The 17,603-nt window shown below is 37.6% G+C and overlaps 1 protein-coding gene across 1 annotated transcript; it reads left to right on the top strand.

The window, feature by feature from the left end:
* Window positions 1-321: 321 nt before the first annotated feature.
* Window positions 322-1,525, top strand: LOC118437130. Its single transcript, XM_035855933.1, has 2 exons — window positions 322-635; window positions 994-1,525. The coding sequence occupies exons 1-2, from the start codon at window positions 337-339 to the stop codon at window positions 1,523-1,525; spliced, it is 831 nt and encodes a 276-aa protein (XP_035711826.1). The 5' UTR covers window positions 322-336.
* Window positions 1,526-17,603: the final 16,078 nt, after the last annotated feature.

Here is a 17,603-nt window from a genome sequence, read left to right on the forward strand (position 1 = left end):
CAGATTAACGTGAAAGACCCGTCCTGAATACAAACCTTTACGTTGTTCCAAACTTGTATATTCGACAGTAAATTACTTGCGCTATGTATTCAGCACTGGTTTTCACGACAAGGTGATTGAGGTCTGCTAAATTTATCGCTTGAACCAATTTCGTGAGCTAGCAGAAAACACCAATTTTGTTGTCCTTTCGTATGAAAAGTGGGCCTGAATCCTAGGCTTTATGAATTTCGCTACAGGGAAAGTTTTTAACAGAATTTAACCAAGTTGTCATGAAAATTCGTCACTAGTTTCTTCTTAATCAATATCAATTTAGGCAGCCCACCTCGTCCTCCGTCCATGCTGGACAAAGTTATGGTAGCATTTCTCCAGCTTTTGGAAACAACAGCTGTTCTCGTTCCCATAGTAGTGATAGCGATTCGTCTCCATAATCCATGCGCGCTCCCATTTCTCGGGTCGCTGTCTCCATTTTGCTCTAATTCCGTCTGGACTCCGCCACCACGCCCGGTCCATGTGCTCCTGCTACTAACTGACTTCTGGTTTTGGCTACATTTGGTGTACGATGGAACGATCTACGTGTTCTACGCTTTCATGACCTCCATCGTGGTCATGTTGGATTATTTGGAGCACTTTCAAAAGTAAGTTTCTTAATACAACTATTTTTGAAACAAAAGTTTCCCAACATTTATGCAATAGGTAAAAATCATTTTGGAAAGTTTCAAATCAGAAAATTTCACTAAAGCGTAAATTTTCCCCTGAATTGAGCATGTTTTTATTTCGCAAGATTATTTTGCAAACTTATCCACTCTTAATTCTGTTGAAACTTCAAACAATCCATGAAAATCAAATTAAATTAGGACAATAAATGTTTGTGAAGATTACATAATTTCCGAAATAATATTTTGCGAATTCTTTCGCGATACAAATGATTTGATGCGAAGAAAGCCGTTGAGAGATAAGATCGTAAATTCACTTAGTATTTATCTTTTTGCACAGATTAGTGCGGGATATTCGAACTGATTCCACAACCGGAAATGATCTTCAACGCACTTTGGAACGTCGGGTCACCCAAGCTCTCCACACGTACCGATGTATCCGACTCATCGAAAAAATTCTAAATCATTCCATGAAAGGCCAACTCATCCCCGCCATGATCGGAGTTGTCCCACAAGTCCAAGTCTTCACACAATTCGTGTGTATCAAACTCTATTCGAAAATCCCGCTCCCAGGCTTCATAATTTTTCCCCTGCTTCTAATCGATGCCGCCATTACGAACCTCGTGATTGAAACCATCGCAGCCAAAGTAAACACAAACTCGGTGAAAATGTTGTCTGAATTAAATAACGAATTAAAAAGTTTCTCAGCTAAGTCGAAGTATCGGAAGGAATTGAGAGCCTGTACCGCAACGAGGATACAATTTGGACAAAACTTTGTCGATAAAGGGACTCCTTTAGTCATCGAGAATTTCTGTATTAACCAAACCGTGTCAGTGCTTTTGCTTAATGCTCGGAATCAAAGGGGCAAGTAGACTAATAAATATGAGAAGTTCAATTCGAAGGGAATACACAATTGTTTTAATATTTCATAATAACGTTGCATTCATTGGTTTCATGTTTCTACTCATTTTTAATGTACATATTTATACGTATGAATAATAAATATTTATGTATTACAATTATTTGCATTACTTATTTGCCTACTGCAAAAATGCACCATAACCTTACCAATCTAATTTAATCTAATTTATAAGCCAACATGCTAAAGAACTCTGTTTTTCTTGTTTAAATTTTAAACTGTTGAATAAACCCTAAATTGAAAAATTGTCCCAAAATGACCAATAATTTTCTTACTAACTACTATAATTATTTGTACCAGCTTTTAAGCAAAAACGGCTTCCTTAGGAAACGTCACTAACATCGTAGTTAATGTGTCAACTACAAAATATAGGATTTTTAAGACTACAATTCTTTTAATAACTTTGACGGAACCGACTTGAACGCCAAACGGCTTCAAGGCCTTCATTTCTCTCACAGTAATTTTACTTCGACTCGTGCCACGCCCTTTGATTGAATTAAATAGCGTTTTCGAAGCCTCCCCCACCGAGGAGGTGGTCAGAATCGCAAGCAACAAGATAATCACACAGTTCTGTAAGCAAGTAGGGAACGGGGCGTATTCGAAAATGCTGACGTTTCCATGACACCGAATCGTAGCAAATGCTGCAACCAGAATATATCCGGCAGGTCCCAAAAGCAGATGAAAGAGAGCATTTCCTTGGTAATGGAATGGTTGAAAGAGGTTGCAAGCACGTGGAGGGTGCGATAATCCTGAATTTTACGGCAGATCGATGACTTCGAGTTTCTAAGGAGAAATTAAAGTATTTAGACTTGAAGTAATTTGAATAATACTACAGAGACTGGGAATTATGGATTATGCGTTAAATTTATCACCAGTGAAAATGAAAAGAAAAACACATGGTGGTTTTCATGCCCCCCGATTTCGACCAAATTAGTACAGATAGATCACAAATTTAAATAATGTGAAATTTTTAAAAGACATCATCCCCCAAAGTCCAAGTTTGGCGGAGATACATACATATTTTCATCCAAAGCGAATATCTAGAATATTGTAAATTTGTGAATTTCAAAGACCGGTTTCTCTTTTTTGGGTACAATTACCTACACCAAAACTTTAGCCAGTAATATGTATCTATCGTGAATTTGGGATTACTTAGGTTTTAAATAGATCGATTAACCCTAGTTGTTCGAAAGCAGGGCACACATTAGGCCTCGATTGCAACCGTTTACGAGAGAATTAAGTATAAAACCCCGTAATTCGCAATCTCCTCAATAGCATTTCCTCAGCAGAGTTTGGCACTAACCTTACTGCACGCATGCAACGAACGGCGACGTAGATAGTAACCAAAAGATGGAATCCGTCCATCGCGTCCACCATCCCGGCTGAAGTCTTTGAATACAATTCGAGCAGTGCAAATCCACCCAAAACTAAGCGACTTTTTTGCACAGCTTCTTTGAAGAGGGATGAAATGTATTGTGGTTTGAGTGGGACGACGAGAAACATGGTTAAAACCGCACCAGAAAGAGTTGCCAAGATCCACAAAACTGACATTATTTGTAGTTGAAGGATATTATAATTTAGAAATTTTGGTTTCGCGATAAAGCCAGTAGGGTATCGAGCTGCAATTTAGGTAAAGTATTTAAGATGGAATAACTCCGTCATATAGTTTTTTTAATCTCACCCTCTGCCAAACTTCAAAAATTTCAATTTTATTTTAAGAATCAGGAATATTTTAAGAAACTAGGTTCAAAAAAATTAAAATGTAATACAATTGGGTAATTCGTATTCAAAAATTTTTAACGAATCAACATTTTTTAAATCGATGCTTGTGTAGTGCAAAAGGTTGAACCTTACATTAAAATAGTTATGAATGAAGAGCTCTTATAGATATCTCAAAGTTTATAACATTCATAACACTTCAGAAATTTATTGATTGGGAGTGAATGAGACTTAAAATCTATTCTGCATCAAATAGTCGTCCTCTGTAACCTTAATGGCATAATGCCTAAATGTGACTGTCTCCATGTTTACTTTTCTCATTTTGTACAAGCGGCAAAATACCAAAACAGAACACTTTCAGCGAAACCCATTTCGTCAAAAAGCTGAATTGGCAAAATTAATATTAAAGTTAAGCATTAGTTCACGCGGCGAACCCAACTGGCTTTTTTTATTTGGAGTGAGCCAGAAAGGGTTCGCGGAAAGTGCATAAGGAAAAACGCATCGATAGAGGGTTCATTTTTCCCCTTTAATCGGTAGTATTCATGCAGCGCGTGGTAGCTGCTGCCCGGCCAAGCAGTGCGTGCTTCGCCCCACGACGGTGGTGCACCACCCTACCTCACCGCCACCAATCCCCACATATCCTGGCATCAAAAACGACGTTGAAGTCACATAGATGGCGTCTGCACCCCTATTTCTGCACCAGACCCACCATCGTAGAACCTAAAATTTGGGGAGACGCGACTCAGAAATAGGGGTGCAGACGCCACCTATGTGTCTTCAATGTCAATTTTGATGCGGTGGTGGCGGTGAGAGTTGCAGCCACCACGTTTGATAGCGAATTGATCGTTTGATCTCGAATTTTACGGCGAATAGGAGCCTTTGAGTTTCTGTGGACAAATTAAAGTAAAATAACAATGAGGAGATTGCGGATTTACGTTTCCACATTAATTTTATCGTGAATGTGCAATTGAGAAACTTGTTATTGAGAATTTAATAGACAGGTAGGAAATGTAGGTTTTTAAATATATCGCAAATTCCCTATTAATTTTCACCAATGTTTGATCAAAACTTTGTAGCCGATTATGAATTAAATCTCGAATGACTTCGCGAAATATTTTGCTTATTGTGTCCAGAAATCTTGACCATACTAAAGAAATTGTTACGGAAATTATAAGAATGTGTGTTTTCTAAATCCCTAGTGTAACCCCGTTAACATATTACTCGATAGAATTGTCAAATCTTGCAAATATTCATTAATTGGTAACACAAACTGTCAATATCTGGGATTTCGATTCTTAAAAAATTAAAAACCCCTGCTATACAAATTAGCGGTCCAAAATTTACAAAAAACTCCCATAGCGGAGTAATGATTAAAAATGACATGCTGATTTTGAAAAGTTTTGAAATAAATCTTCGAGTATTGCGTTAATTCGCAATCTCCGAAATGCTATTTCTCAACCTGACTCGAACTTAACCTGAGTGCATTCATGCAGCGAGTGGCGACGTATATGGTGACTAAGATATGGAACCCGTCCATCGAATCCACCATTGCGGCGGAAGTCTTCGAATACAATTCCAACAGGGCAAATCCACCCAAAACGAAACGACTTTCTTGCACAGCTTCTTTGAAGAGGGATGAAATGTATTGTGGTTTGAGTGGGACGACGAGAAACATGGTTAAAACCGCACCAGAAAGAGTTGCCAAGATCCACAAAACTGACATTATTTGTAGTTGAAGGATATTATAATTTAGAAATTTTGGTTTCGCGATAAAGCCAGTAGGGTATCGAGCTGCAATTTAGGTAAAGTATTTAAGATGGAATAACTCCGTCATATAGTTTTTTTAATCTCACCCTCTGCCAAACTTCAAAAATTTCAATTTTATTTTAAGAATCAGGAATATTTTAAGAAACTAGGTTCAAAAAAATTAAAATGTAATACAATTGGGTAATTCGTATTCAAAAATTTTTAACGAATCAACATTTTTTAAATCGATGCTTGTGTAGTGCAAAAGGTTGAACCTTACATTAAAATAGTTATGAATGAAGAGCTCTTATAGATATCTCAAAGTTTATAACATTCATAACACTTCAGAAATTTATTGATTGGGAGTGAATGAGACTTAAAATCTATTCTGCATCAAATAGTCGTCCTCTGTAACCTTAATGGCATAATGCCTAAATGTGACTGTCTCCATGTTTACTTTTCTCATTTTGTACAAGCGGCAAAATACCAAAACAGAACACTTTCAGCGAAACCCATTTCGTCAAAAAGCTGAATTGGCAAAATTAATATTAAAGTTAAGCATTAGTTCACGCGGCGAACCCAACTGGCTTTTTTTATTTGGAGTGAGCCAGAAAGGGTTCGCGGAAAGTGCATAAGGAAAAACGCATCGATAGAGGGTTCATTTTTCCCCTTTAATCGGTAGTATTCATGCAGCGCGTGGTAGCTGCTGCCCGGCCAAGCAGTGCGTGCTTCGCCCCACGACGGTGGTGCACCACCCTACCTCACCGCCACCAATCCCCACATATCCTGGCATCAAAAACGACGTTGAAGTCACATAGATGGCGTCTGCACCCCTATTTCTGCACCAGACCCACCATCGTAGAACCTAAAATTTGGGGAGACGCGACTCAGAAATAGGGGTGCAGACGCCACCTATGTGTCTTCAATGTCAATTTTGATGCGGTGGTGGCGGTGAGAGTTGCAGCCACCACGTTTGATAGCGAATTGATCGTTTGATCTCGAATTTTACGGCGAATAGGAGCCTTTGAGTTTCTGTGGACAAATTAAAGTAAAATAACAATGAGGAGATTGCGGATTTACGTTTCCACATTAATTTTATCGTGAATGTGCAATTGAGAAACTTGTTATTGAGAATTTAATAGACAGGTAGGAAATGTAGGTTTTTAAATATATCGCAAATTCCCTATTAATTTTCACCAATGTTTGATCAAAACTTTGTAGCCGATTATGAATTAAATCTCGAATGACTTCGCGAAATATTTTGCTTATTGTGTCCAGAAATCTTGACCATACTAAAGAAATTGTTACGGAAATTATAAGAATGTGTGTTTTCTAAATCCCTAGTGTAACCCCGTTAACATATTACTCGATAGAATTGTCAAATCTTGCAAATATTCATTAATTGGTAACACAAACTGTCAATATCTGGGATTTCGATTCTTAAAAAATTAAAAACCCCTGCTATACAAATTAGCGGTCCAAAATTTACAAAAAACTCCCATAGCGGAGTAATGATTAAAAATGACATGCTGATTTTGAAAAGTTTTGAAATAAATCTTCGAGTATTGCGTTAATTCGCAATCTCCGAAATGCTATTTCTCAACCTGACTCGAACTTAACCTGAGTGCATTCATGCAGCGAGTGGCGACGTATATGGTGACTAAGATATGGAACCCGTCCATCGAATCCACCATTGCGGCGGAAGTCTTCGAATACAATTCCAACAGGGCAAATCCACCCAAAACGAAACGACTTTCTTGCACAGCTTCTTTGAAGAGGGATGAAATGTATTGTGGTTTGAGTGGGACGACGAGAAACATGGTTAAAACCGCACCAGAAAGAGTTGCCAAGATCCACAAAACTGACATTATTTGTAGTTGAAGGATATTATAATTTAGAAATTTTGGTTTCGCGATAAAGCCAGTAGGGTATCGAGCTGCAATTTAGGTAAAGTATTTAAGATGGAATAACTCCGTCATATAGTTTTTTTAATCTCACCCTCTGCCAAACTTCAAAAATTTCAATTTTATTTTAAGAATCAGGAATATTTTAAGAAACTAGGTTCAAAAAAATTAAAATGTAATACAATTGGGTAATTCGTATTCAAAAATTTTTAACGAATCAACATTTTTTAAATCGATGCTTGTGTAGTGCAAAAGGTTGAACCTTACATTAAAATAGTTATGAATGAAGAGCTCTTATAGATATCTCAAAGTTTATAACATTCATAACACTTCAGAAATTTATTGATTGGGAGTGAATGAGACTTAAAATCTATTCTGCATCAAATAGTCGTCCTCTGTAACCTTAATGGCATAATGCCTAAATGTGACTGTCTCCATGTTTACTTTTCTCATTTTGTACAAGCGGCAAAATACCAAAACAGAACACTTTCAGCGAAACCCATTTCGTCAAAAAGCTGAATTGGCAAAATTAATATTAAAGTTAAGCATTAGTTCACGCGGCGAACCCAACTGGCTTTTTTTATTTGGAGTGAGCCAGAAAGGGTTCGCGGAAAGTGCATAAGGAAAAACGCATCGATAGAGGGTTCATTTTTCCCCTTTAATCGGTAGTATTCATGCAGCGCGTGGTAGCTGCTGCCCGGCCAAGCAGTGCGTGCTTCGCCCCACGACGGTGGTGCACCACCCTACCTCACCGCCACCAATCCCCACATATCCTGGCATCAAAAACGACGTTGAAGTCACATAGATGGCGTCTGCACCCCTATTTCTGCACCAGACCCACCATCGTAGAACCTAAAATTTGGGGAGACGCGACTCAGAAATAGGGGTGCAGACGCCACCTATGTGTCTTCAATGTCAATTTTGATGCGGTGGTGGCGGTGAGAGTTGCAGCCACCACGTTTGATAGCGAATTGATCGTTTGATCTCGAATTTTACGGCGAATAGGAGCCTTTGAGTTTCTGTGGACAAATTAAAGTAAAATAACAATGAGGAGATTGCGGATTTACGTTTCCACATTAATTTTATCGTGAATGTGCAATTGAGAAACTTGTTATTGAGAATTTAATAGACAGGTAGGAAATGTAGGTTTTTAAATATATCGCAAATTCCCTATTAATTTTCACCAATGTTTGATCAAAACTTTGTAGCCGATTATGAATTAAATCTCGAATGACTTCGCGAAATATTTTGCTTATTGTGTCCAGAAATCTTGACCATACTAAAGAAATTGTTACGGAAATTATAAGAATGTGTGTTTTCTAAATCCCTAGTGTAACCCCGTTAACATATTACTCGATAGAATTGTCAAATCTTGCAAATATTCATTAATTGGTAACACAAACTGTCAATATCTGGGATTTCGATTCTTAAAAAATTAAAAACCCCTGCTATACAAATTAGCGGTCCAAAATTTACAAAAAACTCCCATAGCGGAGTAATGATTAAAAATGACATGCTGATTTTGAAAAGTTTTGAAATAAATCTTCGAGTATTGCGTTAATTCGCAATCTCCGAAATGCTATTTCTCAACCTGACTCGAACTTAACCTGAGTGCATTCATGCAGCGAGTGGCGACGTATATGGTGACTAAGATATGGAACCCGTCCATCGAATCCACCATTGCGGCGGAAGTCTTCGAATACAATTCCAACAGGGCAAATCCACCCAAAACGAAACGACTTTCTTGCACAGCTTCTTTGAAGAGGGATGAAATGTATTGTGGTTTGAGTGGGACGACGAGAAACATGGTTAAAACCGCACCAGAAAGAGTTGCCAAGATCCACAAAACTGACATTATTTGTAGTTGAAGGATATTATAATTTAGAAATTTTGGTTTCGCGATAAAGCCAGTAGGGTATCGAGCTGCAATTTAGGTAAAGTATTTAAGATGGAATAACTCCGTCATATAGTTTTTTTAATCTCACCCTCTGCCAAACTTCAAAAATTTCAATTTTATTTTAAGAATCAGGAATATTTTAAGAAACTAGGTTCAAAAAAATTAAAATGTAATACAATTGGGTAATTCGTATTCAAAAATTTTTAACGAATCAACATTTTTTAAATCGATGCTTGTGTAGTGCAAAAGGTTGAACCTTACATTAAAATAGTTATGAATGAAGAGCTCTTATAGATATCTCAAAGTTTATAACATTCATAACACTTCAGAAATTTATTGATTGGGAGTGAATGAGACTTAAAATCTATTCTGCATCAAATAGTCGTCCTCTGTAACCTTAATGGCATAATGCCTAAATGTGACTGTCTCCATGTTTACTTTTCTCATTTTGTACAAGCGGCAAAATACCAAAACAGAACACTTTCAGCGAAACCCATTTCGTCAAAAAGCTGAATTGGCAAAATTAATATTAAAGTTAAGCATTAGTTCACGCGGCGAACCCAACTGGCTTTTTTTATTTGGAGTGAGCCAGAAAGGGTTCGCGGAAAGTGCATAAGGAAAAACGCATCGATAGAGGGTTCATTTTTCCCCTTTAATCGGTAGTATTCATGCAGCGCGTGGTAGCTGCTGCCCGGCCAAGCAGTGCGTGCTTCGCCCCACGACGGTGGTGCACCACCCTACCTCACCGCCACCAATCCCCACATATCCTGGCATCAAAAACGACGTTGAAGTCACATAGATGGCGTCTGCACCCCTATTTCTGCACCAGACCCACCATCGTAGAACCTAAAATTTGGGGAGACGCGACTCAGAAATAGGGGTGCAGACGCCACCTATGTGTCTTCAATGTCAATTTTGATGCGGTGGTGGCGGTGAGAGTTGCAGCCACCACGTTTGATAGCGAATTGATCGTTTGATCTCGAATTTTACGGCGAATAGGAGCCTTTGAGTTTCTGTGGACAAATTAAAGTAAAATAACAATGAGGAGATTGCGGATTTACGTTTCCACATTAATTTTATCGTGAATGTGCAATTGAGAAACTTGTTATTGAGAATTTAATAGACAGGTAGGAAATGTAGGTTTTTAAATATATCGCAAATTCCCTATTAATTTTCACCAATGTTTGATCAAAACTTTGTAGCCGATTATGAATTAAATCTCGAATGACTTCGCGAAATATTTTGCTTATTGTGTCCAGAAATCTTGACCATACTAAAGAAATTGTTACGGAAATTATAAGAATGTGTGTTTTCTAAATCCCTAGTGTAACCCCGTTAACATATTACTCGATAGAATTGTCAAATCTTGCAAATATTCATTAATTGGTAACACAAACTGTCAATATCTGGGATTTCGATTCTTAAAAAATTAAAAACCCCTGCTATACAAATTAGCGGTCCAAAATTTACAAAAAACTCCCATAGCGGAGTAATGATTAAAAATGACATGCTGATTTTGAAAAGTTTTGAAATAAATCTTCGAGTATTGCGTTAATTCGCAATCTCCGAAATGCTATTTCTCAACCTGACTCGAACTTAACCTGAGTGCATTCATGCAGCGAGTGGCGACGTATATGGTGACTAAGATATGGAACCCGTCCATCGAATCCACCATTGCGGCGGAAGTCTTCGAATACAATTCCAACAGGGCAAATCCACCCAAAACGAAACGACTTTCTTGCACAGCTTCTTTGAAGAGGGATGAAATGTATTGTGGTTTGAGTGGGACGACGAGAAACATGGTTAAAACCGCACCAGAAAGAGTTGCCAAGATCCACAAAACTGACATTATTTGTAGTTGAAGGATATTATAATTTAGAAATTTTGGTTTCGCGATAAAGCCAGTAGGGTATCGAGCTGCAATTTAGGTAAAGTATTTAAGATGGAATAACTCCGTCATATAGTTTTTTTAATCTCACCCTCTGCCAAACTTCAAAAATTTCAATTTTATTTTAAGAATCAGGAATATTTTAAGAAACTAGGTTCAAAAAAATTAAAATGTAATACAATTGGGTAATTCGTATTCAAAAATTTTTAACGAATCAACATTTTTTAAATCGATGCTTGTGTAGTGCAAAAGGTTGAACCTTACATTAAAATAGTTATGAATGAAGAGCTCTTATAGATATCTCAAAGTTTATAACATTCATAACACTTCAGAAATTTATTGATTGGGAGTGAATGAGACTTAAAATCTATTCTGCATCAAATAGTCGTCCTCTGTAACCTTAATGGCATAATGCCTAAATGTGACTGTCTCCATGTTTACTTTTCTCATTTTGTACAAGCGGCAAAATACCAAAACAGAACACTTTCAGCGAAACCCATTTCGTCAAAAAGCTGAATTGGCAAAATTAATATTAAAGTTAAGCATTAGTTCACGCGGCGAACCCAACTGGCTTTTTTTATTTGGAGTGAGCCAGAAAGGGTTCGCGGAAAGTGCATAAGGAAAAACGCATCGATAGAGGGTTCATTTTTCCCCTTTAATCGGTAGTATTCATGCAGCGCGTGGTAGCTGCTGCCCGGCCAAGCAGTGCGTGCTTCGCCCCACGACGGTGGTGCACCACCCTACCTCACCGCCACCAATCCCCACATATCCTGGCATCAAAAACGACGTTGAAGTCACATAGATGGCGTCTGCACCCCTATTTCTGCACCAGACCCACCATCGTAGAACCTAAAATTTGGGGAGACGCGACTCAGAAATAGGGGTGCAGACGCCACCTATGTGTCTTCAATGTCAATTTTGATGCGGTGGTGGCGGTGAGAGTTGCAGCCACCACGTTTGATAGCGAATTGATCGTTTGATCTCGAATTTTACGGCGAATAGGAGCCTTTGAGTTTCTGTGGACAAATTAAAGTAAAATAACAATGAGGAGATTGCGGATTTACGTTTCCACATTAATTTTATCGTGAATGTGCAATTGAGAAACTTGTTATTGAGAATTTAATAGACAGGTAGGAAATGTAGGTTTTTAAATATATCGCAAATTCCCTATTAATTTTCACCAATGTTTGATCAAAACTTTGTAGCCGATTATGAATTAAATCTCGAATGACTTCGCGAAATATTTTGCTTATTGTGTCCAGAAATCTTGACCATACTAAAGAAATTGTTACGGAAATTATAAGAATGTGTGTTTTCTAAATCCCTAGTGTAACCCCGTTAACATATTACTCGATAGAATTGTCAAATCTTGCAAATATTCATTAATTGGTAACACAAACTGTCAATATCTGGGATTTCGATTCTTAAAAAATTAAAAACCCCTGCTATACAAATTAGCGGTCCAAAATTTACAAAAAACTCCCATAGCGGAGTAATGATTAAAAATGACATGCTGATTTTGAAAAGTTTTGAAATAAATCTTCGAGTATTGCGTTAATTCGCAATCTCCGAAATGCTATTTCTCAACCTGACTCGAACTTAACCTGAGTGCATTCATGCAGCGAGTGGCGACGTATATGGTGACTAAGATATGGAACCCGTCCATCGAATCCACCATTGCGGCGGAAGTCTTCGAATACAATTCCAACAGGGCAAATCCACCCAAAACGAAACGACTTTCTTGCACAGCTTCTTTGAAGAGGGATGAAATGTATTGTGGTTTGAGTGGGACGACGAGAAACATGGTTAAAACCGCACCAGAAAGAGTTGCCAAGATCCACAAAACTGACATTATTTGTAGTTGAAGGATATTATAATTTAGAAATTTTGGTTTCGCGATAAAGCCAGTAGGGTATCGAGCTGCAATTTAGGTAAAGTATTTAAGATGGAATAACTCCGTCATATAGTTTTTTTAATCTCACCCTCTGCCAAACTTCAAAAATTTCAATTTTATTTTAAGAATCAGGAATATTTTAAGAAACTAGGTTCAAAAAAATTAAAATGTAATACAATTGGGTAATTCGTATTCAAAAATTTTTAACGAATCAACATTTTTTAAATCGATGCTTGTGTAGTGCAAAAGGTTGAACCTTACATTAAAATAGTTATGAATGAAGAGCTCTTATAGATATCTCAAAGTTTATAACATTCATAACACTTCAGAAATTTATTGATTGGGAGTGAATGAGACTTAAAATCTATTCTGCATCAAATAGTCGTCCTCTGTAACCTTAATGGCATAATGCCTAAATGTGACTGTCTCCATGTTTACTTTTCTCATTTTGTACAAGCGGCAAAATACCAAAACAGAACACTTTCAGCGAAACCCATTTCGTCAAAAAGCTGAATTGGCAAAATTAATATTAAAGTTAAGCATTAGTTCACGCGGCGAACCCAACTGGCTTTTTTTATTTGGAGTGAGCCAGAAAGGGTTCGCGGAAAGTGCATAAGGAAAAACGCATCGATAGAGGGTTCATTTTTCCCCTTTAATCGGTAGTATTCATGCAGCGCGTGGTAGCTGCTGCCCGGCCAAGCAGTGCGTGCTTCGCCCCACGACGGTGGTGCACCACCCTACCTCACCGCCACCAATCCCCACATATCCTGGCATCAAAAACGACGTTGAAGTCACATAGATGGCGTCTGCACCCCTATTTCTGCACCAGACCCACCATCGTAGAACCTAAAATTTGGGGAGACGCGACTCAGAAATAGGGGTGCAGACGCCACCTATGTGTCTTCAATGTCAATTTTGATGCGGTGGTGGCGGTGAGAGTTGCAGCCACCACGTTTGATAGCGAATTGATCGTTTGATCTCGAATTTTACGGCGAATAGGAGCCTTTGAGTTTCTGTGGACAAATTAAAGTAAAATAACAATGAGGAGATTGCGGATTTACGTTTCCACATTAATTTTATCGTGAATGTGCAATTGAGAAACTTGTTATTGAGAATTTAATAGACAGGTAGGAAATGTAGGTTTTTAAATATATCGCAAATTCCCTATTAATTTTCACCAATGTTTGATCAAAACTTTGTAGCCGATTATGAATTAAATCTCGAATGACTTCGCGAAATATTTTGCTTATTGTGTCCAGAAATCTTGACCATACTAAAGAAATTGTTACGGAAATTATAAGAATGTGTGTTTTCTAAATCCCTAGTGTAACCCCGTTAACATATTACTCGATAGAATTGTCAAATCTTGCAAATATTCATTAATTGGTAACACAAACTGTCAATATCTGGGATTTCGATTCTTAAAAAATTAAAAACCCCTGCTATACAAATTAGCGGTCCAAAATTTACAAAAAACTCCCATAGCGGAGTAATGATTAAAAATGACATGCTGATTTTGAAAAGTTTTGAAATAAATCTTCGAGTATTGCGTTAATTCGCAATCTCCGAAATGCTATTTCTCAACCTGACTCGAACTTAACCTGAGTGCATTCATGCAGCGAGTGGCGACGTATATGGTGACTAAGATATGGAACCCGTCCATCGAATCCACCATTGCGGCGGAAGTCTTCGAATACAATTCCAACAGGGCAAATCCACCCAAAACGAAACGACTTTCTTGCACAGCTTCTTTGAAGAGGGATGAAATGTATTGTGGTTTGAGTGGGACGACGAGAAACATGGTTAAAACCGCACCAGAAAGAGTTGCCAAGATCCACAAAACTGACATTATTTGTAGTTGAAGGATATTATAATTTAGAAATTTTGGTTTCGCGATAAAGCCAGTAGGGTATCGAGCTGCAATTTAGGTAAAGTATTTAAGATGGAATAACTCCGTCATATAGTTTTTTTAATCTCACCCTCTGCCAAACTTCAAAAATTTCAATTTTATTTTAAGAATCAGGAATATTTTAAGAAACTAGGTTCAAAAAAATTAAAATGTAATACAATTGGGTAATTCGTATTCAAAAATTTTTAACGAATCAACATTTTTTAAATCGATGCTTGTGTAGTGCAAAAGGTTGAACCTTACATTAAAATAGTTATGAATGAAGAGCTCTTATAGATATCTCAAAGTTTATAACATTCATAACACTTCAGAAATTTATTGATTGGGAGTGAATGAGACTTAAAATCTATTCTGCATCAAATAGTCGTCCTCTGTAACCTTAATGGCATAATGCCTAAATGTGACTGTCTCCATGTTTACTTTTCTCATTTTGTACAAGCGGCAAAATACCAAAACAGAACACTTTCAGCGAAACCCATTTCGTCAAAAAGCTGAATTGGCAAAATTAATATTAAAGTTAAGCATTAGTTCACGCGGCGAACCCAACTGGCTTTTTTTATTTGGAGTGAGCCAGAAAGGGTTCGCGGAAAGTGCATAAGGAAAAACGCATCGATAGAGGGTTCATTTTTCCCCTTTAATCGGTAGTATTCATGCAGCGCGTGGTAGCTGCTGCCCGGCCAAGCAGTGCGTGCTTCGCCCCACGACGGTGGTGCACCACCCTACCTCACCGCCACCAATCCCCACATATCCTGGCATCAAAAACGACGTTGAAGTCACATAGATGGCGTCTGCACCCCTATTTCTGCACCAGACCCACCATCGTAGAACCTAAAATTTGGGGAGACGCGACTCAGAAATAGGGGTGCAGACGCCACCTATGTGTCTTCAATGTCAATTTTGATGCGGTGGTGGCGGTGAGAGTTGCAGCCACCACGTTTGATAGCGAATTGATCGTTTGATCTCGAATTTTACGGCGAATAGGAGCCTTTGAGTTTCTGTGGACAAATTAAAGTAAAATAACAATGAGGAGATTGCGGATTTACGTTTCCACATTAATTTTATCGTGAATGTGCAATTGAGAAACTTGTTATTGAGAATTTAATAGACAGGTAGGAAATGTAGGTTTTTAAATATATCGCAAATTCCCTATTAATTTTCACCAATGTTTGATCAAAACTTTGTAGCCGATTATGAATTAAATCTCGAATGACTTCGCGAAATATTTTGCTTATTGTGTCCAGAAATCTTGACCATACTAAAGAAATTGTTACGGAAATTATAAGAATGTGTGTTTTCTAAATCCCTAGTGTAACCCCGTTAACATATTACTCGATAGAATTGTCAAATCTTGCAAATATTCATTAATTGGTAACACAAACTGTCAATATCTGGGATTTCGATTCTTAAAAAATTAAAAACCCCTGCTATACAAATTAGCGGTCCAAAATTTACAAAAAACTCCCATAGCGGAGTAATGATTAAAAATGACATGCTGATTTTGAAAAGTTTTGAAATAAATCTTCGAGTATTGCGTTAATTCGCAATCTCCGAAATGCTATTTCTCAACCTGACTCGAACTTAACCTGAGTGCATTCATGCAGCGAGTGGCGACGTATATGGTGACTAAGATATGGAACCCGTCCATCGAATCCACCATTGCGGCGGAAGTCTTCGAATACAATTCCAACAGGGCAAATCCACCCAAAACGAAACGACTTTCTTGCACAGCTTCTTTGAAGAGGGATGAAATGTATTGTGGTTTGAGTGGGACGACTAGAAACATGGTGGTGGGGGCGATCGCAAGACAAGCCACGATCCACAAAACTGACAATATTTGTAGTTGAAGGATGTTATAATTCAGATATTTGGGTATTGTAGAAAATTGTGGACGGTACCGGGCTACAATTTTTGCAATAAAAATATATATTTAGTGTGGAAATAGGGAGAGATTCTCAAAATTAAGTAAAAGTACATAGATAATTAAATATTTACTTAAGGTGAAATAACCACGTGGCAAATTTTTAATCTCACTCAACACGTGTGCATTGCCTATATGAAATGCTAAATAATTTCTAAAATTGCATTAAGCTTATGAGATTTAAAATTAATGCAGCTTTTCATACATAATGTAACTTTAGTTTTTGATAACGAAAAATCTAAACGCAGAATTTCGAGTACTTTTTCAGAGTGTGTTTTTCAGAATTAATTTCTTTCAAAATTCAATTCCCTGTTTTTTTAAATCGGAATTATTGTTGAAGTATGTAAAATTATGTTTGTTTACATTAAAGTATGTCGCGTGTATACGAGATTGACGCCATTTTAGAAATTTGAGTTTATGAAGGGTCGATCGGGTAGAGTGAGATTTAAAATCTATTCCACGTCACATCGTCATCCAATGTAACCTTAATCCCATTTAATTCTCTCGTTACGCACCTGCCATATCACCATACAGTTTTTTCACTCCTTTAAACATCGCCGTCACGTCGGAGCAGGAAGCCTGAGCATTTTGAAAACTTAGAAGAGCCCAAATATAATAATATATCCAGATCAATAGCACTTTTGCCTCTCGTCCCACTCGTATGGCGTTCCGTGAAATAAATTTGCAACTTTTACCAAAGTTCGAAGAGTGTTTAGCGTCTTGTCGTCTTGCATTTTGAAAGATTTAACACACCGTACTTCTGGCTACTACTCTTAATACGAGTTAGGTAAAACGTTGAAATTTTTGCAGTTTCCTATCTAGTGTTATCAACCAACTACTGATTGAGTATCCGCGTGACGTGTTCAGTGCCAAATTTGCAAATTCAAATGAACAAAGTCTCTTCGGCCCAAGACTACGCATTAATATAATATAGCCTATAGAGTAGATTGGCACCGAGTAATTTCTATGCATGTTAATTTGGTCAACAAAGTACATTCATAACCTTTCATTTTTGATTTTATCACGATGGCAAGCCATATATGAATAAATATTTGTATAGACTGAGGAACAACGCTGTGACATTTCCTATTCATTAATACCAGAGTTTGCAAAAAGGCGCCTTTTTGGGAAAAAATTCATGCCTTTTTGCCCGTTT

Source organism: Folsomia candida, unplaced genomic scaffold (assembly GCF_002217175.1).
Source record: "Folsomia candida strain VU population unplaced genomic scaffold, ASM221717v1 Fcan01_Sc012, whole genome shotgun sequence".
In the NCBI taxonomy this organism is placed as follows: domain Eukaryota; kingdom Metazoa; phylum Arthropoda; class Collembola; order Entomobryomorpha; family Isotomidae; genus Folsomia; species Folsomia candida.